We start from the raw sequence: 25970 nt of genomic DNA, 5'->3' as shown, positions 1-25970 counted from the left end.
GCTTAATTTACTTAACAATGGGATGGTGGGGAAGTCACTGCTGTGGCAGCAACTAGAGGGGCTGAGTCAGGATTCACTGTGATTTATTTACTTCCTTGCATCCATTTGTTCTCCTTTTTCTTCCTGTTCCTGGCTCAATGGTTTCACATTTATCTCCCCCATACCCTGTCCTTTCAAAATTAACAAAATTGCTTTGCCACTAGCATTATATGACTACTCTAGTCTTATCAATCCAAGCAACACTGAATATTATCTTAAATTTCTATAGTTTGTTTTCCATTAACCACTTGTAATAATTAACATTTTTTATGTTTTCATTAGTTACATACATAACTTCTTTTATAATTTACCTTTCTCCTTTCCCATGGCTCTGGTGGTTTTCATCTTATCATGGATTATAGCCTAAATAAGGCTAATAACACTTTGTCATTTTTATTGCCAATATTTTCTGTAATTTCTTCCTCTACAATGGTATTAATGCAAATTTGTGAAGCTATGCTAATGCCCATGAAAAGTTAATACATGAGAAAGTTTATATCTGGGCTTATAACTTATCATGTATATCTCGTTTTACTCCCCCCACCCATGAAACATTACAAAAAGAAAAAAAATTAAAAAGTCCATTGGGTTTTAGAATTACATTTTTACCAACAGATTTAATAATAATATATACATTTATAACATGGTCAAATCTTATAACACAGTAATGTCTGTATTCAGATATTAAAGCCATATTTTATAGTACTCAAGTTTATAATTGTCTTCATTTAGGTTTCACACTGTTTCAGCTAATTCATCGGTATTGTAAAATCATTTTCTACTAGTTGTTTCTGCTATATTGGGACGATTCTGACTTAGGGATTATATGACTTTCATTAAGACATTTGTTAACCGTACTGCGCGAGTTTTTACATGAATTTTTTTGAGGTCAGAAATATACAATTACACGTTTTCCAAATAATGATTTGTATTATGTTTTAATGGTGCCACATGTGGATTTACTGTTGATTTTTTCATATTTCCCTCAGCTTTATTGAGATACGATTGATGTATAAATTGTAAAAGTTTAAGGTGTACAACATGTAACTTTGACACACTTATATATTGCAAAATGATTACAACCATATCATTAGCTAACACCTCCATCACATCACATAATTGTCATTTGCTTTTTGTGGTGAGAACATTTAAGATCTACTCTCTTAGCCACTTTCTATAATCACCATGTTGTACAAATGTCCAGTTATAAGATATGTTCTAGGGATTTACTGTAGTTTTAAAAAAAGTGTTTTTAAAATTTCACAGGGCTCTTCCTCTTATTACTTTTCTTCTCTGAATGAACTTTTGTTTTTAGAAAGACAAATTTGTTTCATTATTTCATTTTATTACAGACATATTTATAAAACAAAAAGCAGATCAGAATTGTTACATATACAATGTGATCTCAATCATATAAAATTTACATCTACACATAAGCATAGAAGAATGACTGGACAGAAATATGCCAGAATAGTAATAGCAGTTACCTCTGAGCAATTTCTTTCTTTGCTTTATCGTACTTCCAAATCTTCCTTTTTATTATTAAAAAACGAATAAAAACATCAAAAATAACTATAAAGAATCACACCGAAAGTTACTTACTACAACCATTGTGATCACCCTAATTCTGTATGCTGACAGAGAAATATCTGGCAGATAATAAAAGAAAAGAATAAGAATAGTATCTGTTTGCCTAAGTATGAATTTCATCGAAGAGATTCATTTATAATTACCTTTTTCTGAGCCAGAATGAGATCTTGGTCCACTTTGGACATTAAAATTGAACCACCATCATGTTCCATCCAGTAAAATTTCAAGTCCTTTAAATGTACCTTTTCATCTAGTTTTAACCTGTGGAGAAATAAAAAGAAACTGATATTAACATATTACTTATATATGCTCATTAATTCAATCCTAACAATTGAGATTCTGATTTAGTGTTTTTTTTTCCCCCCAGAATTGAGTGCCAGAAATAGTGATAAGCCTTTAGAATTCAGATCTTCATTTAAGAATATCACTTTAACTACAAGAAAGAGAACAGTTTGGAATGGGTCAAATTTGAAAATGGAGTGACAAGTGAGAAATTATTGTAGCCTCTACTGGAATTGTAACCATGGTTATACATTGAAATGCAATGTTGTAGGACATAATGAGGAGGTAATTTTCACTGGAGATTGCTTAGACATAAGGAGTCATAGAGATGGGGAATTAGGCTTTAACGACTGGGTCGATCAAGGTGCAGTCACTAGAATTGGGGAAGAATAGAAGTAGCAAATCAGGTTTGTGGAGCTTGGAAGAAGAATGGAATCAGTTTCAGACATACTGAGTTTCAGGTCCCTGAGATGCTCAGTATACCAGCTAATGCACAGTCCTGTAGCTTAGGTGAGAAGAGGGAACTGGCGATACAGATTTGTGAATCCTCTATGTATGAAAGGTAATTGAAGTAGCTGGTGTAAAAGGAGTCATCATGGGAGGTTGGGGAAAGAGAGAAGAATGAAGTGAGCTAATACCCTCTAGAGTACCAATATTTAAAGGATGAGCAGGAGAAGAGCCACTAAGGGAGATTAAAAGTAAAAGGCATAGATATCAGAAAAGTTTGAGTCACAAAATCACAAAAAAGGTAGAGATTGTTTCAAGAAGGAAAGAGTACTCAATAGTGTCACCAGTTATAATGAGGTCATATAAGTACTGAGAAGTATGTATATACAATGGAAAAGTATTCTGCCATAAGAAAAAATGAAATACTGCCATTTGCAACAATATGGATGAATCTTGAGATTATCATGCTAAGTGAAATAAGTCAGACAGAAAAATTCGAGAACCATAGGATTTCATTCATATGTGGGATATAAAACTGAAAACAACAAATGAACAAGACAAACAAACGAACAAAAACTCATAGACACAGACAACATTTTAGTGGTTACCAGAGGGTAAGGGGGAACGAAGGGAGGTATAAGAGGGTAAAAGGGGTTAAATATATGGTGATGGAAGCACTGACTCTGGGTGGTGAGCACACAATGAACTATATAAATGATGTATTATAGAATTGTACACCTATATAATTTTACTAACTAGTGTGACCCCAATAAATTTAACACAAATTAAAAAAACAAAAGCAGCCATTAACCTTACCACAAAATAATAATAATAAAAAAGATCAGAGAACTAAACAAAAAAAATTCAGTGGTGTAAAGATGGAAACCATCATGTAAGCATGTAGTTTAGGCATGTTTAATGATAATGAAGAGGAATATATATATAGTGTGGGTGTGTGTATGTATAGATATATGAGGGTGAAATCATAGGAAGGTGAGGCAAGTAATGGAACAAAGACCTGGGAGAGTACCAGAACATGAGATCCACAGTTAGGTCAAAGTATTTATATACAAAAGCAAAAAGGAAAGATATTTTCTCTACTCTAAAAGAAGAAAACAGAAATTAATGGCTGGGAACCTAGAAAAGTTTGATGTGCGGAACTGAAAAAAAGTTCCACAGATTGCATTTTCTTGGTGAGGTAGAATGTGGGATCATTTACAGAGGGTAAAAGCTAGATGAGGAAATCACTGTTTTGCTGGAAATACAAACACTTGGAAATTGCTGTTGTGGGAAATGTGATAAAGATCTATCTAGAGAAACAGAGAGATTTGTAGACAGTATCGATGTCCCAGGTAACACTGGAAAACGTGTGGTGACAGATGGCAGAAGTACCAGAAAAGCTTAAATTGAAGTAAGATAAGTCTATATATTCAAATTGACAAATGAATAACAACAACAAAAATCTACAGCTTTCATCCCAAAATAGGCCTCTCTTTGTGTAATATTTTTACACAGTATTTTTACAAACTACCTTCTCAATTTGTGAAATATGATATCCACATACAAAAGCTCTCTCAAAAACACAAAACAAACAAACAAACAAACAAACAAACAAACAAACAAACAAATACCTCTAATAATTCTTTGGTTGAGGACTGGCAGTTTACCTCTATGTCTCTAATAGACAAAGGGAGAATGAATGTCTGGATAGGAAGGAGAGGAAATAAAGAAAAGAAGCAAACATACTTTTGGATGCCAGGTCCTGCCATGACCCTTAGCATGGGGGTCAGGTCTTCAGCATAGCGACACATTGGGCCTGTGCACTGAAACAGCTCCTGGGCTCCCCTGGCCACAGGAAACTGACCGTTGTTGGAGACCACACCTGAAAGGTCAGATACTCAGGTTAGCTGTCCAAAATAAGACATGATCCCTGAATGCTGTATTTCACCATCATGTTTAATCTACCTTAAACCTGAAGGGTAGAACCTCCAGTACAATATTTAATAGGAGCAGCAAGAGCAGACATACTTTCCTTGCTCCTGGTCTTAGAAGGATAGTTTTTAGTTTTCACCAGTAAGTATGATGCTGGCTGTGGATATTTTCATATATGCCCTCTTTTTTTTAACATAAAGATATGTAATAGTATTTACTATGTGTCAGTTACTCTTCTAGGAGCTTTACAAATATTAACGCATTTAATTCTCATAACAACCTTATGAAGTAGGTATTTTGACTATACCCATTTTACAGAGGAGATAACTGAGGCAGAGATTAATTATCTAGCTTAAGATTACATAGCTACTACCGTGTTTCCCTGAAAATAAGACCTAGCCAGACCATCAGCTCTAATGCGTCTTTTGGAGGAAAAATTAATATAAGAGCTGGTCTTATTTTAATATAATATAAGATTGGGTATAATATAATATAATACAATATAATATAATACAGGGTCTTATATTAATTTTTGCTCCAAAAGATGCATTAGAGCTGATGGTCTGGCTAGGTCTTATTTTCGGGGAAACATGGTAAGTGACAGAATACCAGGAGTCTAGCTCCCCAGACTATGTTATCAATCACTAAACCACTGACTCTCAAACTTTTTAGCTTCAGGATCCTTTTATACGCTTCAGAATTACTAACGACCCCAAAGAATTTGTGCTTCTGCAAGTTAAATATGTCAATATTTAACGTATTAGAAATTAAAACTGAGAAGATATTAAAATATTTGTGTAAAATTGTTTAAAAATAACAGTAAACCCATTACATATTAGCACAATATGTTTTATAAAAAATAATTATTTTCTAAAACAAAAATATATTTGATATGGAGAAGGTCATTATTTTACACTTTTGCAGATCTGTTTTGTTTAAGAGAAAAATAACTGGATTCTCATATCTGCTTCTGCATTCTATGTTTTGCAATATGTAATTTTGTTTGAAATACATAAAGAAAACCAATCTCATACAGATATTTAGTTGAAAAGGTAGAAGCATTTTAAAAACCTTTACAGATAATTTTTCATATTCTTTGGTGATATTATATCAAATTATATCAAGTGCTGGTTTCTGATAGGACAATTAAAATGATAAACCTGAAATTTTACCAATGACTTTTTCATACTCTGTTACACTAAAATTCATCAGTATATTTCTTACTCTGAGTCAATCCTTTTCCAATTCATGATTTTGTAACACCAGCCATTGGTGATTTGAAAAATGTTAGTTCACTAAAATATACATTATATTCAGTTTACATTATGTAAAGGGGGTCAAATATATGGTGATGGAAGGAAAAGGGACTCTGAGTGGTGAACACACAATGCAATATATAGATGATGTATTATAGAATTGTGCACTTGAAACCTATATAGTGTTGTTGACCAGTCACCCCAATAAATTTTAATAAAAAAATGAAAACAATTCATTCACATCACCACTGATCTCTAAGAAAACTCCTGAAGTATTGGAAGACTGTTAAACTCATAATGATGAATGCAGGGTTTTCAAAATTCTAATTTTTGTTTGTATAAGGTTCTTAAAATACATGAGTACAAGAACAAAGTAAGAGATAGACAAATGAATCTGTTATATTTATTTTAAAAATTATTCAGGAAATGTTTTATTAATAAGAAAAAATGAAGTAATGAAAGGGATCATGAACATATTAAATATATAAATACAAATTGAACTGTTTGAAAATGCAAACAGTAGTCTGTGCCATGCACACTTCTTACCTTGCTTTTCCCTACTTATCTCTGTGGTCACATGGATTTTTGGTGTCCACAGGGTGGTTTTTAAAACCAGAGAAGATGAAGAAATATCACTTTCTGGTCAACATGGCAAAGGAAGTAAATGCTGTGCTTGCATCCTCTCATGATCACATCAAAATTACAACTAAACTACAGAACAACCATTATTGAGAATTGCCTGAAGTCTAGCTGAACAGAAGTCCTAAAACTAAAGATATACAGATGAACTCATGTTGAGACTGGCAGGCGGGATGGAGATGCGGAACGAGCTGAACCCACACCCGTATATGGCAGTTAAAAGTTGGGAGGGATATTTCGGCTGTGGAGGTCCCAGATGAGGGACAAGGGGTCCCAGCCTCACATTGGACTCCACAGCCCAGGGCTCCAGTGCCAGGAAGAGAAGTCCCCACAATATCTGGCTGTGATAACCAGAGGAGATTGTGGCTGAGTGAGATGAAGTGCAGTTGGAATCCCAGGCATTCCTCTTAAAGAGCTTGTGCACAAACTTACTTACTTATAGACTCACTCACTCTAAACTCAATCACTGGGGCAGCAGCTTGAAAGGTGCTAGGGACAAATGGGGATTAACTAAATTGTTTGGCTCTAGGGTGAAGGCTGGAGGGACAGCTTTCTCCCAGACAGAACTGGTGGCAGAAGCTATTGTTCCTTTGTTGAGCCCTCCCCCCACCCAGCATGCAGACTTTGGCAGGTACCATATCTGATTTTCCATCAACCTGACTAACACCTTATGCCCTTCCCTGGTGATTCCCTGAGACCCTGCCCCACACAACTTGTGGACCTACCCAAGCCACTTTCAGTGGCTTTTCCATACAAATGGCCTGTCTTGGCTCATGCTGAACTTTCCTAAAATCTCTCAAAGGTTCACAAACCAAAAACAAGCAGCATCTGGCCTTGGCATGTCCTGTATATGCCAAGCAACCACAAGTCCAGCATTAGCAGCAGCCAGCCTTGGTTTGCAACTTAGCCTCTCACAGGCATCACCAAGCCTAGTGCAGGTGGAAGACATCTGCAGATGACTTTGTGGCTCACGCCAGGTAGTCCTGGGCAGGTAACAGGTGGATGCTGAATTTGGCCTGCGGTGAGGCCCCTCCCAGGAAGCCCAAGGGCCGGCACACCCAGTGGCCAGCTTCAGACCATATCAGAGCACCACCAGGACACTTACACAAATGACCTACCAAAACGGCAGACTGGGCAGACACCAGAGCTCTGCTAAAGCAAATCCTGCTCTGTAGCATCAGCCTCTGCACCACAACTCCTCCACTGGAATCACAGCCAGTCCTCAAAACCAATCAACCTGAGGGTCAGTCCCTCCCACTGATGTGCCAACAGCAAGCAAGACTCAACTACAATAAGAGGGCACATACAACCCACACAAGGGACACACCAGCAGCACCCAACTCAGGTGACCAGGGAGATTGCACCACTGGGTCCCAGAGGACACTTCCTACATAAGGTCACTCTACTAAGACAGGGAGGCATAGCAGCCCTACCTAATACAAAGAAATGAACACAGGGAGGCAGCCAAAATGAGGAGACAAAGAAACATTTCCCAAATGAAAGAACAAAACAAAGCTCCATAAAAAGAACTAAACAAAATGGAAACAAGTAATCTACCAGATGCAGAGACAAAACACTGGTTATAAGGATGCTCAACGATCTCAGGGAGCAATTCAAGAAAGAGATAGGAAACATAGAAATGGAGATAGAAAACATAGAAAAGAACGAGTCAGAAATAAAGAATAGAATAACTGAAATGAAGAATACATTAGAGGGAATCAACAGTAGATTAGATAAAGCAGAAGATCAAATCAGTGATTTAGAAGATAAAGTAGCAGAAAAAACCAAGCAGAACAGCAAAAAGAAAAAAGAATCCCTCCCCCCCCCCCAAAAGTAGAGAGTTTAAAGAACCTCTGGGACATCAAGTGTGCCAACATGTGCTTCATAAGGGTACCAGAAAGAGAAGAGAAAGAGCAAGGAATTGAAAACCTATTTGAAGAAATGATGATGAAAACTTCCCTAGCCTAAAGAAGGAAATAGACATACAGGCCCAGGAAGTGCAGAGGGTTCCAAATAATATGAATCCAAAGAGGTCTACACCAAGACACGTCATAATTAAAATGCCAAAGGTTAAAGATAAGAAGAGAATCTCAAAAGTAGCATGAAAAAAAGCAGTTAGTTGTCTACAAGGGGGCTCCTATAATACTGTCAGATGACTTATCTACATTCACTTTGCAGTCCAGAAGGGATTGACACAAAATATTGGAAATGATGAAAAGCGAGGACCTACAACCAAATTTACTCTACCCAGCAAACTATCATTTAGAATCGAAGGACAGATAAAGAGCTTCCCAGATAAGAAAAAGCTAAAAGAGTTCATCACCACCAATCCAGTATTATAAGAAATGTTAAAGGGACTTCTTGAAGAAGAAGAAGAAGGGGAAAAAAGAACATAAAGATGAATAATAGAATGGCAATAACTATATATCTATCAATGATCACTTCAAATATAAATGGATTAAATGCCCCAATCAAACGACATAGAGTAGGGGTGGCCAGTTAGCTCAGTTGGTTAGAGAGCATGGTGCTGGTAGCACCAAGGTTGCCAGTTCGATCCCCACATGGGCCACTATGAGCTGTGCCCTCCTTAAAAAAAATAAAATAAAAATAAAGACACAGAGTATCTGAATGGATAAGAAAAGAAAACCCATACCTATGCTGTCTACAAGTGAACCACTTCAGATCGAAAAACATACAGACTGAAAGGGAAAGGATGGAATAATACAGATCATGCAAATGTAATAGAAAAGAAAGCTGGGGTAACAATACTTACATCAGACAAAAATCGACTTTAAAACAATGACATTAATAAGAAACAAAGAAGGGCATTACATAATGATAATGAGATCAATCTAACACGAGGATATAACACTTGTAAACATCTATGCAACCGACTTAGGAAAACCTATATACATAATATAAATATTAACTAACATAAGGAAAGATTGACAGTATTACAATAAGAGTAGGGGAATTTAACACCCAATTTAAATCAATGGATAGATCATCCAAACAAAAAAATCAGTAAGAAAACTTTGTTCTTAAATGAAAAAGTATTCCACATATTTAATAGATATATACCAAATATTTCATCCCCAAACAGCAGAATACATATTATTTTTAAATGCACATGAAATATTCTCCAGGATAGATCACATATTAGGCTAGAAAACAAGTCTCAATAAATTTAAGGAGACAGAAAGGCCATCAACCATGTTTTCCCACTACAGTGGTATGAAACTAGAAATTACCTAAAGAAGAAAACTGGGAAAAACACAAACATGTGGAGGCTAAACAACATGTTCTTAAACAATCAATGGGTCCATGAAGAAATCAAAGGAGAATTTAAAAAAAATATCTCCAACAAATGAAAATTGAACACATTTTTTCAAAAATCTATGGGAGGCAGCAAAAGCAGTTCTAAGAAGGAAATTTATACTGATACAGGTGACCCTTGAAAAAAACATGAAAAATCTCAAGTAAACAATGTAAACTGTCACTGAGGGAAACTGGAAAAATAATAAAGATCACAATGGAAATAAATAAAATAGGGACGGAAAAATGAATAGAAGAGAACAATGAAATCAAGAGGAGGTATAATGAAAATGTAAACAAAATTGATGACTCTTTAGAAAGACTCATGAAGAAAAAAGAGGGCCCAAATTAAATCAGAAATGAAGGAGAAGTTAACCAATAACAAGTACAAAGGATCATAAGAGAATACTATGAACAATTATAAGCCAACAAATTAGACAACCTAGAAGAAATGAATAAATTCCTAGAAACATACATATTCCAAAACTGAATTAAGACAAAACAGAAAATCTGAACAAATTACCAGTAACATAATTGTATTAGTAATTTTAAAAGTCCCAACTTTTAAACAAAAGCCCGGGACCAAAGGGCTTCAGAGGCAAATTCTACCAAGCAAGACCAACGTCCCTAATAAACATAGATGCAAAAATCCACAACAAAATATTTGTTTCTCATTTGTTTGTCTTGTTCTTTTGTTGTTTTTGGTTTATATACCACATATCAGTGAAATCATATGGTTCTCTGCTTTTTCTGTCTGACTTATTTCGCTTAGCATTATACTCTCAAGATCCATCCATGCACAACAAAATATTAGCAAACAAATTCAACAATAAAATAAAAGGATCATACACCACAATCAAGTGGGATTTATTCCAGGGAGGCAATGATGGTCCTATAGCCACAAAACAATCACCATGATATACCACATAACAAAACATATGATAAAATCATATAATGATCTCAATAGATGCAAAAAAATTAACAAAGTCCATTTATGATAAAAACTCTCAACTCAGTGTGCATAGAAGGAACATACCTCAACATAATAAAAGTTATATATGACAAAACACAGTTAAAATCATACTCAATGGTAAAAAGCTGAAAGCTTTTGTTCTCAGATCAGGAAAAGACAAGTATGCCCATTCTCACCACTTTTAGTCAACATATTATTAGAAGTCCTAGCCGCAGGAATCTGACAAGAAAAATATATAAAAAGCATCCAAATTGGAAAGGAAGAAATAAAACTGTCACTATTTGCTGATAATATGACATTTATATACAGAAAACCTTAAAGACTCCACCAAAAAACTATTAGAACTAATAAATGAATTTAGTGAAGTTGCAGGATACAAAATTAATACACAAAAATTGGTTATGTTTTATATACTAATATATGAAAGATAAATCAATAAAAAAATCCATTTACAATTGCATCAAAAAACCCCAGAAACCTAAAAATTAATTTAACCACGGACTTGAAAGACCTTCAGTCAAAATATTGTAAGTTGATGGAAAAAAACTGAAGTTGACACAAATAAATGCAAGGATATTACAGGCTGATGGATTGGAATAATTAATATAGATAAAATATCCATACTACTCAAAGTGATCTACAATCACTTTGCATTTATTCCACACAATTCCATGCAAGATTCCATACAATTCCTATTAAAATAACAATGGTCCTTTCCAAAGAACTTGAAAATTAATTCTAAAATTAATATGGAACTACAAAAGTCCCCAAATATCCAAAGAAATCTTGAAAAAATAACAAAATTGGAGATATCATACTTCCTGATTTCAAACTATACTACACAACTATAGTAATCAAAACAATGTGGTACTGGCAAAAAGCAAAACAAAACAAAAAACAAAAAAACCAAACCACACACATAGATCACTGGAAGAGAATAGAAATTCCAGAAATAAACCCAGATGTACCTGGTCAATTAGTCTATGACAAAAGAGGCAAGAATATACAATGGGGAAAAGACACTCTCTTCAATAAATGGGGTTGTGAAAACTGGACAGCTACATGCAAAAAAAATTGGAGCACTTTTGTATACCATATACAAAAATAAATTTAAAATGTATTAAGTACCCTCATCTACCATCCCCTCCCTCTTACCCTCTGGTAACCACTAAACTATTGTCTGTGTCTATGAAGTTTTTGTTTCTTCATTTGTAGATGATGTATTACAGAACTGTACACCTGAAATCTATGTAACTTGACTAACAATTGTCACCCTAATAAACTTTAATTTTATTAAAGTTTAAATACTTAAATATTAGACAAGAAACCATACAATTTACAGAAGAAAACATAGGCAATAAGCTCTACGACATTGGCCCATGTAATATTTTCTTAGATATGTCTATCCAGGCAAGAACAATAAAAGCAAAAATATACAAGTAGGATTACATAAAACTAAGAAGCTTTTGCAGAGTGATGAAAACCATCAACACAATGAAAAGGCAACCCACTGAATGGGAGAAAGTATTTGCAAATGATATATCCAATAAAAGGTTAATATTCAAAATATATAAAGAACTCATACAACTCAATAGCAAAAAAACCCAAACAATCCAATTAAAAAACCGACAGAGGATCTGAATAGACATTTTTCCAAAGAGGACATATAGATGGCAAACAGACACATGAAAAGATGTTCAACATCACTAATTATCAGGGAAATGCGAATCAAAAACACAATTAGATAGCACACCTGTAAGATTTGCTATTATCAAAAATAAAACAAATAAGTGTTAGCAAGGAGGTCGAGAAAAGGAACCCCCCCCCCCCCCGTACACTGCTGGTTGGATTGCAAACTGGTGTAGCCACTATGGAAAACAGTATGAAGATTCCTCAAAAAACTAAAAATAGAACTTACATATGACCCAGCAATTCCACTACTGGGTATAACAAAACAAAAATAATAATTCGAAAAGATATGTACATCCCTTATGTGCAGGTTTAATTAATATTCCTGAATTTTGAATCTGTCATCTGTCAAATGGGCATAATTTCTCCCTGAAAGGGTTACTGTGGGGATTAAATAAAAATTAGTTATGGAGAAAACTCGTACCATGCCTGACACAGAATTGGTGCTCAATAAACAGTAGCTACTTTATTTAAAAATGTTAAGAAACACATAATAACCATGCTTATAGGTAAGATTATCCTGGTAGGGACCAAATTTCTGCATTGCTTGAATCATAAAAGTAGAACCACCTTTATCATCATATTAATATTACCTGGCGAAGGTTTGTGTCCAAATATGCCATTGAAGAATGCAGGCATCCTAATGCTGCCACCAATATCAGAGCCCACACCAATCACTGAGCAGGCAGCTGCCAGGGTACAGCCCTCACCACCTATGGGAAATGCAAAATGTTCCTGTTAAATAAGCAAATTAGGATACTATTTGCATGGAACACGTTTTATCATTGTTCATTTTTAACTTCTCTGTGTTTTTATTTATTTATTTTTATTTTATTTTATTTTATTTTTTTTTTAAATTTATTTTTAATTTATTGGGGGTGACAATTGTTAGTAGAATTACATAGATTTCAGTTGTGCAATTCTGTATCACATCAACTTCTCTGTGTTTTTAGATTGAAAGCGAGTCTTTTGTAGATAGCATTTATTTGGATCATGATTTTAATCTATTATACCAATCTATGTCTTTTGATTCAGGAGATTAATCATTTTACATTAGGTGTAATTACTCATAGGGAAGGACTCACTTTTGATTTTTTTTTTTAATTTTATGTCTTACAGCTTTCGTCCCTCGTTGCCTTCATTACTGATTTCCTTTGTGTGATTTTTTGTAGTGACACTATGTTTCTCTCCCTATTCCCTTTTTTGTACGTTCTACAGTTATTTTCTTTGTAGGGTACCATGGAATTATAAATTATAATTTATATGCTTTGACATCTTAAAAACACAATTCTGACTGGAGAGAGATTGTCCCTCTCTTGGATAGTCATTTCTTAGAGATAGCAAATGGCCTATCCGTAAGTGTGCCATTTATGCAAACTAACCAATCCGGAGCCATACCTCCTTTATCTGGAGGTACCATAGAAGGCATTATTGCTTTACCTCTATTATCTCAGGGCCAGATACAAGGCAACCAGAGACCACTCCTATAGTCCAAATCCCACTGAAATTATTCAAACTAGCCAATCCTAAACTGTTCACCCTGCCCTGCCTGGCCTTTCCTGCAGAAACCCCAATAAAGACTGTGGCTCAAGCATTCCCCCTGCTACTACTATCTTTTGAAGACTGACCATGCTGATGTCTTTCCCATGTGGTCTTGCATAGTTTGCTGTGCCTCCTGTCTCTAGGACCTGGGAGTATAATAAAGTTTATTTTCCTGAGCTCCTCCTGTGTCTCCTCTTGAGGCTGCACTTGACTGACCATCTCATAAAAGAACACAAAACAACATCCTAAAGTCATAACAATCTATTATAAATGTATGCCAACTTAACTTCAATTGCATACTAAAACTATGCTTTTTATGCAGCTCTCTCTCCACTTTTTGTAACTGATTTAACAAATTACATCCATATATACTGTTTATTCACTAACATAGACGTATAACTATTTTTATGATCGTATCTTTAAATATCCTGTATTAAAAAAAAAGTTGATTTTGAAGCCAAAATTTCATGAATACTGGTTGTTATATTTACTCATGTATTTCCTTTTCCAGAGAGCTTTATATTCATGTGACTTTGAATTACTCTCTAGTGTCCTTTAATTACAACTTGAAGGATTCTTTATCATTTCTTGTAGGGCATTTCTGGTGGCAATGAACTCCCCCTCAGCTTCTGTTTGTCTTGGGGTATCTTAATTCCTCCCTCATTTCTAAAGCACAGTTTTTCTGGACTTGACAGTTATTTTCATTCAACAATTTTAATATATCAATTCACTGCCTCCTTGCCGTCAAAGTATCTGCTGAGAAATCTAATGATTATTTTGTTGAGGATCTCTTCTACAAATCAGTCATTTTTCTCTTGCCACTTTAGTATTTTCCCTTTGTCTTTCAATGGTTTGATTATGTGTCTCAGTGGGGGTCTACATAGACTTATCCTATTTGCAGTTCAATTTTGCATTTGTAGATCTATGTCTTTCCTCAAATATTGGATGCTTGGGGGCCATTATTTCTTCAACTAAAATTTCCCTCACTCCTCTCCCCCTTTAAGGCATCCCATAATGCATACATTGATCTTCATGCTGATGTCTCAATGTTCCTTAGGCTCTATTCACTTTTCCTCATTCTTATTTTTTTCTTTTTGCTCCTCAGACTTGATCATTTCAAATGACCAGTCTTCAAATTCACTGATTCTCTCATCTGACTGAGTTGCTATTGAACCCCTCTTGTAAATTTTGCAATTAAGTTATATTTTTCAGTTCCAGAATTACTTTCGTTTCCCTTTTAGAATTTTGCATTCTTTTTTAATGTTCTCATTTTGTTCATATCATTTTGCCAATTTTCTTTAGTTCTTTGCCCATCTTTTGCTTTAGCAATTAGAACACATTTGATAATTCCTTTCAAGTTTTGTCTAGTAAGACCAATGCCTGTATTTCTTCACTGACAGCTTATCTCACTTCATTTTCTTCCTTTGAATGAGCCATGTTTTCCTGTTATTTTTTATTCTTCATGATTTTTGCTGAAATTTTGGCATTTGAGAAAGCATCCACTTCTCCTAGTTTTTGTAGACTTTCTCCATTCTGAGGAAGACCTTCATTAATAAGTCAGCCTTGTTCTGAGCCTTGAGATCAGCATTGGGGTGAAGGCATGAAGTCTTTTCAGGTCTTCTCTGAGAGTGAGTCTTGCCTCTGTGTGTGTGTGTGTGTGTGTGTGTGCACTTTTTTCAATTCCCCTACATGTAGTACCGTCTTTAAATATCATAATTTCCCAAACAGTCTTATGTTAGCTTATTCTTGGATCCTTGGATATTCTGTTGTATCTCTGTACATCTAACCTCTTGCCTCGGGTGCCTGCAGGTCTGTAGTTACCCTGCAGCTTTAATGAGCCATGCCTGCTCTTTCCCGTACCTTTTCCCATTCTGAGATCCAAGGTATGCTTCAGTTTCTCATCAGAGCTCGGAGTTAGGAAAAAAAGAGTGTAGCTATTCAGGAAGCCGCCATATAAGTTAGACCATTTCAAATCAGTTCTGCTCTATTCCCTATACTTACATAGAGGGAATGTTGAATGCTTCCTCTCAATCACAAATGTGATTACTTCCTCCCACATTGCCAGACTGTGGTCCAAGGTTGAGTAAAATTACTACGTAATCTACAACTATTTAGAATATGGATTGTTCTTGATTGTGCATTAATTGGTGGCTGTAGACCTTTGACTGTTTTCCAGAATTCCTTTAAAATTATGTTAGCCAGTTTCTAGTTTTTGTTTTTTTTTAAATGTTCCTATTAAGAATTGAGGACTTGGAAATAACTACTCTGCTGTCTTGCTGACATCACTGCTCCACAAATTTTGATAAGTTGTATTTCCATTTTCATTTAATTCTTCTTTCATCTGTTTATTTTTTAAAAGTGTATTGTTCAATAGCCAAGTATTTGAACTTTTTCCACCTATTGTTCTATAATTGATTTCTATTTTAATTTTATTTTTGTCTGAGACCATACTTTATGTGATTTTTATTATTTTAAATTGGTTAAGGAGTGTTTGTTTAATAGCCTAGATTGTAGTCTATTTGGTGAATGTGCCATGCGATTTTGAGAAGAATATATATTCTGCAGGTCTTGGGAAAATTATTTCTATAGATGTCAAATAGATCCAGTTGATTGATGATGCTGTTCAGTTCAAAAGTGTCCTTACTAATTTTCTGCTTACGGATCTGTCAATTATTGACAGAAGAGTGTTTAAGACAATAGCTATAATAGGGGATTCATCTATTTTTTTTTCTTAAAGTTCTATCAGTTTTTGTTTCACATACTTAAATGCTCTGTTGTTTCATACATACACATTGAGGATCTTTACGCCTTCTTGAAGAAATCACCCCTTTATCAATATGTAATGTACTCTTTGTTGCTAATAATTTTTCTTTTTCTAAAGTCTTCTTCATCTGAAATTGATAAAGTTACTTCAGGTTTCTTTTTATTAGTGCTAGCATGGTATATTTTTAACAATTTTTAATATGTGTGTCTTTATATTTAATTAATTTATTTTTAGTTTTATTTAAAAGTTTATTTAGTTTATTTTGTTGTTTTTATTATTATTTTATTCTCTTTGTATTTTAATTTGTCAGTGTCTTGTAGTCAACAGAGTTGAGTCTTTTTAATCCATTTGAGAGTATCTGTCTTCTACTTGGTGTATTTAGGCCATTGATACTTAAAGTGATTATTGATATAGTTAGATTAATATCTACCATGTTTGTTACTATTGTCTATTCATTGCCCTAGTTTTTTTCTACCTATTCTGGTTGTTATTGAGTATGTTTTATGTTTCTATTTTTCTCCTCTCTTACATATAAATTAGACTTTGGGTTTTTTTTTTTTTTTTAGTGTTTGCCCTTCTAACCCAAGTCCTCCTTCAATTAACATCAGGTTACTTGCCAAATATTGAGATTATCTTATAATAGTATTACCACTTCCCCCATCTTTCATAACATTGCTGTTTTTCATCTAATTTATCCACAGTTATAATCCCCCAGTTATTATTTTGAAAACATTTGTTATCTGTTAGATCAATTTAAATACAAAAAATAAAATATTTTACCTCCATTTATTCCTTCTTGACTGATTTTTTCTTTATGTAGATATAAGTTTCTGACCTATATTATATTCCTTCTCTCTGAAGTACTTCTTTTAATACTTCTTGCACTGAAAGTCTACTGGTGGACAACTTCACTCAAGGTTGTTTCCCCGAAAAACTTTTATTTCTCCTTGAGTTTTGAATGATAATTCTGCTGGATACATAAATGTTGGTTGGTGGTTCTTTTAACAGTTTAAATGTTTCACTCCACTCTCTTCTTGCTTACTTGGTTTCTGGTAAAATGTCTGCTGTAATTTGCCTTAGTCAGTTTGGTCTGTATAACGATGTACCATAGATTGCATGGCTTATAAATTAGAAATTTATTTCTTACAATTCTAGAGGTTAGAAAAGCAAGATAAGGGTGTCAGCATGGTTTGGTTCTGTTGAAAGCACCCTTTTGGGTTTCAAACACATGTCTTCTCATTGTATTCTAACACGGTGGAAAGAAGAATGGAAGGACACAATCAGTCCATTGCATAATAATCCTTGCAATTCTATAGGTAAAGTATATTTTTTCCTCTTGCTTCTTTCAAGATTTTTCTTTTCTCTTTGATTTTCTGCACATTGAATATGATGTCTAGGGTAGATTTTTTATTTTTTTATTTTTGGTATTTATGTTGCTTATTATTTTCTGAGCTTCCTGGATTTCTAGTTGGTAGTCTATAATTAATTTTGGGAAATTATCACTATGTCTTCAATTATTCTGTTCTTTTATCTCTTCTCTTGGTATTACCACTACGTGTATGTTACACCTTTTATAATCACACAGTTATTGAATATTTTTTTCTTTTTCATATTTTTCTTTTTGCATTTCAATTTTTGAAGTTTCTATTGATGTTTCTTCAATATCATTGAATCTTTCCTTAGCTCTGTCAAGTGTATCAATGAGCCGATCAAAGGAATTCTTCGCTTGTATCATAGTGTGCATCTCCTTTTGATTCTTTCTTAGAGCTTCCATCTCTCTGCTTACATTACACATCTGTGCTTGCATGTTGTCCACTTTTTCCATTAGTACCCTTAGCATATTAATCATAGTTGTTTTAAATTCATGGTCTGATAATTTTAACATCCCTGCCATATCTAAATCTGTCTTTTTAAACTGTGATTATGTCTTTTAACATGGCTTTAATTTGTTGTTGAAAGCCAGAAATGATATACTGAGTAAAAGGAACTGAGATACATAGACATGTGTTGTGAAATTTTATATTTATCCGGCTAGGGGTTAAGTTGTGTTTACTGTTTGCTATATCTGTGTCAGATGCTAAATTTGCATCCTTGCTTTTGTCTCCACTGTTGTCTTTGGGTTTCCCTAGAGCCGTATTATATAACACCTATGATGCACAGTTCTTTTCGTTATATTCTTGGGTTATATAGAAGTCCTATTGATATGTTGTTAAGATGTAGGGGGAGGGAAAGCATTCTATAGTCCTATGAGTATGTCTTAGTCTTTTAGTTATTTTGCACTCATGGCCTGTAACTTTAATATATGCTTCTGAGTTTTGTTTTTCCTCTTTCGTTGGGATAGGAAGCCTAGAGGGAGCTGGAGTTGGGTATTTTCCTTTCTCCAGGTTGGTTCAGTTAGTCTCTGGTAAAACCTCAGTTAGCCTCTGATAAAATAGCTTATTTAGTAATGACACATAGATTTCGGGTGTACAATTCTATATTACATCATCTATAAATCCCATTGTGTGTTCACCACCCAGAGTCAGTTCTCCTTCCATCACCATATATTTGATCCCCTTTACCCTCATCTACCACCAAGACGCATTAGAACTGATGGTCCGGCTAGGTCTTATTTTCGGGGAAACAGAGTATTTCAAGATGGCTACTTACCCCCTTCCCCTGCCAGAAGCACAAGGTGATTTTTCTCCTATCTTCACTGTGATAATCTGGTAGGGCTCCTGGCTATAACATTTATGAATGTGTTGGGGGCCCCTATATATTTTAACTTTCACACTTTCCCAAACTGAACCTCAAGCAATTGTCAATTACAGTTCAAGTTTCCCTTTCCTTGTACTGATTCTCACAGAGTTTTCTGTTTCTGCCCTTTTCTGGAATGTTCTGATTCTCTGTATCTGTCTTTATCTTCAATTTTTGAGACAGTGGTTTGCCCTGTGGCATCAATTTTCTGATGTTTCTGAGAAGAGTTGCTGATTTTCAGTTTGTTAAGCTTTTTTCCTGTTGTGGGAATGCGAGCAGGAACTTCCAAGCTCCTAACATGCCAAACCAGAAACCTGAAGTCACATTTACATTTCTAATTATCATAATAACCTTACAAGGCAGGTTTCTTTATTATGGACATTTTATAAGTTGAGGAAATTTACCCACTGAGTACCTTTATTATGTTACCAAGGTCACATAGCAAAAAAACTGTCAGTGTTCTCTTTGGCTCTAGTAACCACAAGATTAAACACTATATTTTATTAACTCACATATACATGCCTTCAGGTCTGATAAAAGCCATGTATCATAAATTCTAGTCTCTAATATACTACCTTACTCATATGTTTTCCTCTTACATCACTTATTGCTCATTCCTAATTTCCTTTGCTGGATATGTCTCCTCTTTTTAACCTTCAAATTGATGTGGTGCTGTCACGGGCCCCACTTCTTCTCCATCAAAACATACCCCGTTTTTTTTTTTTTTTTTTGCATCTACTCTTATAAGTTATAGATTACATACTCTACTATGCTTATGATAACTCCTAAACGATTTTAGCCCGGATAATTACTCTGACTTATGCACATTCAATTGGCTACTTGACACCTCCAATGGGTGCCGTATAAACATTTTACACATAACCTGTTCAAAGTGATATTCCTAAGTCATACTGCCTCCATTTGTCCTTCCTCTTCCAGTTTTCTCCATCTGAATGAATGGCTGTACCATCTCTCGAGTCAGAAATCTAGGAGTTATTTTTTTATTTTTGTGTTTATATTTATAGCCATATTCCCATAACCAATCTATCAGCAAGTCATGTTCCAGTCTACCTTTAAAATCTATCTTGTGTCCCATCTACTTTTCTTCATCTCCACAAACACTAGTTGAAGCCACTATCATTTATCTCCTGGACAACTAAAATAGACTTTTAATTTCTCTATTTGCTTCAGCTTTTGCTGCTCTACATAATCTGATCTGGACAAAACTTTTTAATTTCATTTCTGACTCCTCTCTGTCTTACTCACTACACTGGCTTTCTTTCAGTTCACTGAATACACTAAGCATCCTCCCACCATAGGCTTTTGTACTTTCTGTATTCTCTACCTAGAACATTCACTGTTTGACCCACTGCCCTCACACCCACTAAGTGGTTAGCTGTCTCTGATCCTTTGGATTTCATCATAAATGTCATCTCCTTAGAGAGGATTCCCATGACCAAATGTGCTATATTCTTGCATTAGCACAGTTTCTGGTACAAAGAACAGTTTATCAGAGCTCAGTGTCCTTACATTATTTTATCATCTTTGTGTCAAAAAGACATAGGTCTTAAGCTAAACCAACTTCATTATCTCTCTCTCTCTCTTTCTCTCTCCCTCTCTCCCCCCCAACAGAAAGGAACCAAGAGTATGAATGTTCATTGTCTACAATGTTCTTCTCAAATCCATGACAAATCTTGCAACTGACTTTACCATAAACATCTAATCATGACTTTTCCAGAAGTCTGTGCAATAGTATCTGTATACCTTCCTCATAGGAATTTACTAATTGAAATGTCCAACTCACCAGAACTTCCACCTACAATATGCCGCAAATCATATGGGTTGTTGGATCGGCCATAGATCTTGTTACTGGATTCATACCACATGCATAGCTCACTACAGTTGGTTATGCCAAGGGGAATGGCACCAGCTTCCTTCAGTAATGCCACTACAGTGGCATCTGTTTGGGAAATGGTATTACGACGATTCACAAGGCCAGAAGAGTTAGGCATTCCTGCAAAGTCCACAAGAAAAGGAAGTTAAAATGTTATCAAATAAAAATAGGAACAATTTATTGAGTACCTTCAATGAACCACCCCAGCTATTGTAAGTGATTTGATTAGTACTGATAGGTAGTATGACTTATTGGAAAGTGCACAGATTTTGGAATCAGAATTGAGTACAAATCCCATCTCTGTAGTTTACCAACTTTACAAACTGGGAAAATAACTTTCCTGATTCTCAGTTTTTACAGGAATAAATGAAATATTACAAGTAAAGTATCTGAATGTATGTAATAAATAAAAGCTATTATTACAAATTCTACCATTCAACAACCTTAACTACTAAGTACTTTTATTAATCCATCTTAGAGAATAGATTTATATAAATAAAAAGACAGAATCAAGGTCATACAGAAAAATAAAAGAGACTATAAAAGGACCAAGGTATATATGAAAATTTGGTGTAAAATTACAGTGTCATTTAGATCAGTAAGGAAAGGATGATCTTGTAAAAGTACTAGAAAACTGGTTTTCATATAAAAAATGTATATCATATCATAAACAAAAGTAAAATATAGCTACAATAAACACTGGAAGGTGGAAAACAAAGCATTAAAATATTAGAAGAAAATACATGAAAATATTTTTATAACCTCAGATTTCTGAAATGTTTTACAAATAGGACATAAAAGCAGAAATTGTAAAATATAATATTTATTCATTCAAACTATCACATAATTTTGTTCAACAAAAGAAGTCATAAACAAAGTTAAAAGACCAACAACAAACTGAAAGAAGTTATTTGCACTATAAGTATCAAAGAATGAGTATCCAAAATATATAAAGAAATTCTATAGCTCTACAACAGAAAGACAAAAACACCAATAAGAAACAGATAAAGAATATTAACAATATTAACAATAATTTCAGACAAAGAATACTGACCCAAATTAAATCAGTAAGGAGATGCCATTTTTCACCTATTGCACTGACAAAAAAAAAATTAGTTGAACAACATTACGTACTGGTAAAAACATAGAGAAATGGAACTGCTCAGATGCATACTTCTAAGAGAATATAAACTGAAAATATGCTATGGTAAGCAATGTCACAATATGTAGTCAAGTAGAAAATGTTTCATATTTTAGGAACCAGGAATCCCAATATTACACATACTGCCATGAAAAACTATCACACATATGTATATTGTTTATAATGGGAAAAAATAGAAACTATCTAAGAAGGATAAAGGAAAATAGATTGTAATTTATTCATAGAATGATAATTATCAGAATAATAAATAAGCTGAAGATACACATACAGGTATTGATAATCCCAAACATAATTTTGAGGTTAAAAAACCCCACCACAACACAATATAGAAGATGTACAGCATGCCAAAATTGACGCAAAAATTAAGAGCAGACACGATATTTATTATTTAGTGTTGAATTGATAAGCACATGAAAATATTACGAATATATTTGAAAGATAAAATAACAAATTTAGGATAGTCGTTATTTCTGCTGTTTGGGGGGGGGAGAAAAGCGAAGGCACATGTACGTTGGGATGAGAAACAAAGTACACAGAAAATTTTTCTGTACTATCTTTCTCTAGTTAAAAAGAAAAATAATTAGCCCACAGGGAAATGCAAATTAAAACCAAAAAGAGATATCATATTATAGCCACTAAGATGGCCATAACAAAAAAAGACAATAATGGGGTGGCCAGATGGCCCAGTTGGTTAGAGCACGAGCTCTGAACAACAGGGTTGCTGGTTCGATTCCCACATGGGCCACTGAGCTGTGCCCTCCACAACTAGACTGAAGACAACGAGCTGCTGCTGAGCTTCTGGAGGGGTGGCCAGTTGGCTCAGTTGGTTAGAGTGCAAGTTTTCAACAACAAGGTTGCCGGTTCAATTCCCGCATGGGACGGTGGGCCGTGCCCCCTGCAACTAAAGACTGAAACTGGTGACTGGACTTGGAGCTGAGCTGTGCCCTCTACAACTAGATTGAAAGACAACAACTTTGAACTGCTAGGCCCTGGAGAAACACACTGTTCCCCAATATCCTCCAATTAAAAAAAAAAGACAATAACAAATGTTGGTGAGGATGTGGAGAAATGGGAACCCTCATACACTTTCAGTGGTAATGTAAAATGGTATAGACATTTTCAAAAAAAAAAAAAAAAAAAGAAAGAAATTTGCAGATACTCAAAATGTTAAACATAAAGTTGTTAAATGATGAAGCAATTAAACTCTTATATATATAACCATGAAAACTGAAAACATATATTCCCACAAAAGGCTTGTACACAAATGTTTGTAGCAGCATTTCTCATAAGATCTAAAATGAGAAAATACACAGTTTCCATCAAACTGAATGGATGAACAAAATGTCATATAGCTATATAATGGAATACTATTTAGAAATAAACAGTAATGAAGTACTAACATATGTGATAACATGAAAGAACCTAAAATCATCATGATATGTGAAAGGCGTTCTTTCAAAACACCATGTATAATATGATTCCATTTACAGGAAATATCCATAAAAGGCAAATTCATAAAGACAGAAAGTAGTTTATTGATTGCCTGGAGTTGGGGGTGGGAACAGAGAATATGTATAAATGATATGAGAGATTTTATTGAGGAACAATAAATGTTCTAACACATTATGGTAATGATGCACAACTTATTAAATTTATTAAAAGTCATTGAGTTTTTTTTTAAAGTTTATTGGGGTGACAATTGTTAGCAAGGTTACATAGTTTGTACACTTTAACGAGTTGATTCTATTGTATGTAAATTACGCATTTAAAAAAGAATGGGGAGAACTGCTGGTCAGGATGGTGGAGTGGGTGCTTGCCTCCTCCTATGATCACATCACAATTACAACTAAATTATAGAAAAATCACCCTTGAGAACAACCTGAATACTAGATGAACAGAACTCTTATAATAAAGGATATAAAGAAGAAGCCACATTGAAACTTGTAGAAGGGGTGGAGACCTGAAACAGATTGGTTCCACACCCACATGTAGTGGTTAAGAATCAGAAGGGATATCTTGGCTGTGGAGGTCCCCACTGAGGAGGGGTCCCAACCCCACACTGGCTTCCCCAGCCCAGAGGACTAGTGCCAGGAGGAGGAGGAGTCACCATAACACCTGGCTGTGAAAATCAGCAGCGACTCAGTCTGGGTGAGACAGAAGGCCTGTAGCACAGACTCACTCACTCACAAGCACTCACCATAAGCTTCAGAGAAGATACAGAAGCTCAAAAACTGCCAGGGACATATGGGAAGGATCTGAATGGTCTGGCTGCAGGGCAAGGGCTGGAGGGGCAGCTCTCTTTGGGACTAAAGTGCTGGCTAGCACCATTGTTCCCTTGTTGAGCACCCCCCGCCCCCCACACACAGCCTGCAGATGCAGGTAGGCACCAAATCCTAGTCTCCATTAACTTAGCTAACACTGCTTTCACCTCAACCTGGTGATTCTCTGAGACCATACCCCACTCAATTCAAGTGCCTGACCCAAACCTCTTTCAAAGGCTAAACAACACAAGTAGCCAACCTGGGCCTACTGTAGACTTTCCTAAAATTGATCAAACGTCCACAAATCCTAAACAAGCAGCAGTTGACCTCGGCATGCCCTGGACCTCTTGCTAAGTGGTCCCAAGCCTGGCATTAGAGGTAGCGGGCCTCAGTTCACAGCATAACCACTCGCAGGTGCCTCCAAGCTCAGCACAGGAAGGTACCAACCACAGATCACTTTGTAGCTCCTATCAGGTGGTCCCAGGCCAGACACAGGCAGCAGCTGACATTGGACTGCACTGGAACCCCTCTGAAGAAGCTACAGAACCAACATACCTGGTGGCTGGCTTCAGACCACGCCAGAATACCACCCAATTAGTGCCACAAACAATATACCTACAGGGTGTGCTATGTAGGCACCAGAGCCCTGCTAAAGCAAAGACTGCTCCATGGGTCAACTGATTTCTCAACAGAAAGTCTGCAGGCCAGAATGGATTGGCATGAAGTATTCAAAGTGATGAAAAGCAAGGACCTACAATCAAGATTACTTTACCCAGCAAGGCCATTATCTAGAATTGAAGGAGAGATAAAGCGCTTCCCAGAAAAGAAAAAAAAAAAAAAGCAAAAGAAATTAATCACCACCAAACCAATATTACAAGAAATGTTAAAGGGGCTTCTTTAAGAAGAAGATGAAAAAATTAAAAATATATGTATAGGAAAATATTGCAAAGAAAAAATTCTCACTGACAAAGGCAAACACATAATAAAAGCAATGGATCAACAAATACCAAAGCTACTATATAGGTTAAAAGGCAAAAGTAGGACGATCACGTGTAATTACAAGAGGAAATTAAGGGATACACACATACACATAAAATAAGTAAAAAAATAATAACAAAAACATAAATGTAGAAGGACTGAGTTAAAATGGTACTTATTTTAGAATGTGTTTGAATTTAAGCAACCATCAACTTAAAATAGACTTCTATAAAAATAGCTTGGCATATATGAAGCACATGGTAACCAAAAAACCAAAAATCTATAAGACATATACAAGAAATGAAGAGAATGGAATACAAACACAACACTAGAGAAAGCCATCAACATACAAGGGAAGAGAGCAAGGTAATAAGAAAGGAACAGAGCAGAATAAAAAAAAAATCAGAAACAATTAATAAAATAGCAATAACTACATACCTATCAATAATTACTTTAACTGTAAATGGATCA

General features: G+C 35.0%; 1 protein-coding gene across 1 annotated transcript in view; it reads right to left on the bottom strand.

Moving 5' to 3' along the window:
- FAAH2 (fatty acid amide hydrolase 2) overlaps nt 1-25970 on the bottom strand; it is an 80567-nt gene that overhangs the window by 12046 nt on the left and 42551 nt on the right. The window contains exons 4-7 of the mRNA XM_033118101.1: nt 21009-21218; nt 12756-12875; nt 4105-4240; nt 1773-1890 (exon numbers count right to left, since the gene is read on the bottom strand). Coding sequence (XP_032973992.1) covers nt 1773-1890; nt 4105-4240; nt 12756-12875; nt 21009-21218 — 584 coding nt within the window. The remainder of the gene's footprint in view (nt 1-1772; nt 1891-4104; nt 4241-12755; nt 12876-21008; nt 21219-25970) is intronic.

The sequence above is a fragment of the Rhinolophus ferrumequinum genome, chromosome X, assembly GCF_004115265.2.
Source record: "Rhinolophus ferrumequinum isolate MPI-CBG mRhiFer1 chromosome X, mRhiFer1_v1.p, whole genome shotgun sequence".
Taxonomy (NCBI): domain Eukaryota; kingdom Metazoa; phylum Chordata; class Mammalia; order Chiroptera; family Rhinolophidae; genus Rhinolophus; species Rhinolophus ferrumequinum.
The sequence above is the reverse complement of the archived record's forward strand: the minus strand, read 5'-3'. Positions and strand labels throughout refer to the sequence as shown.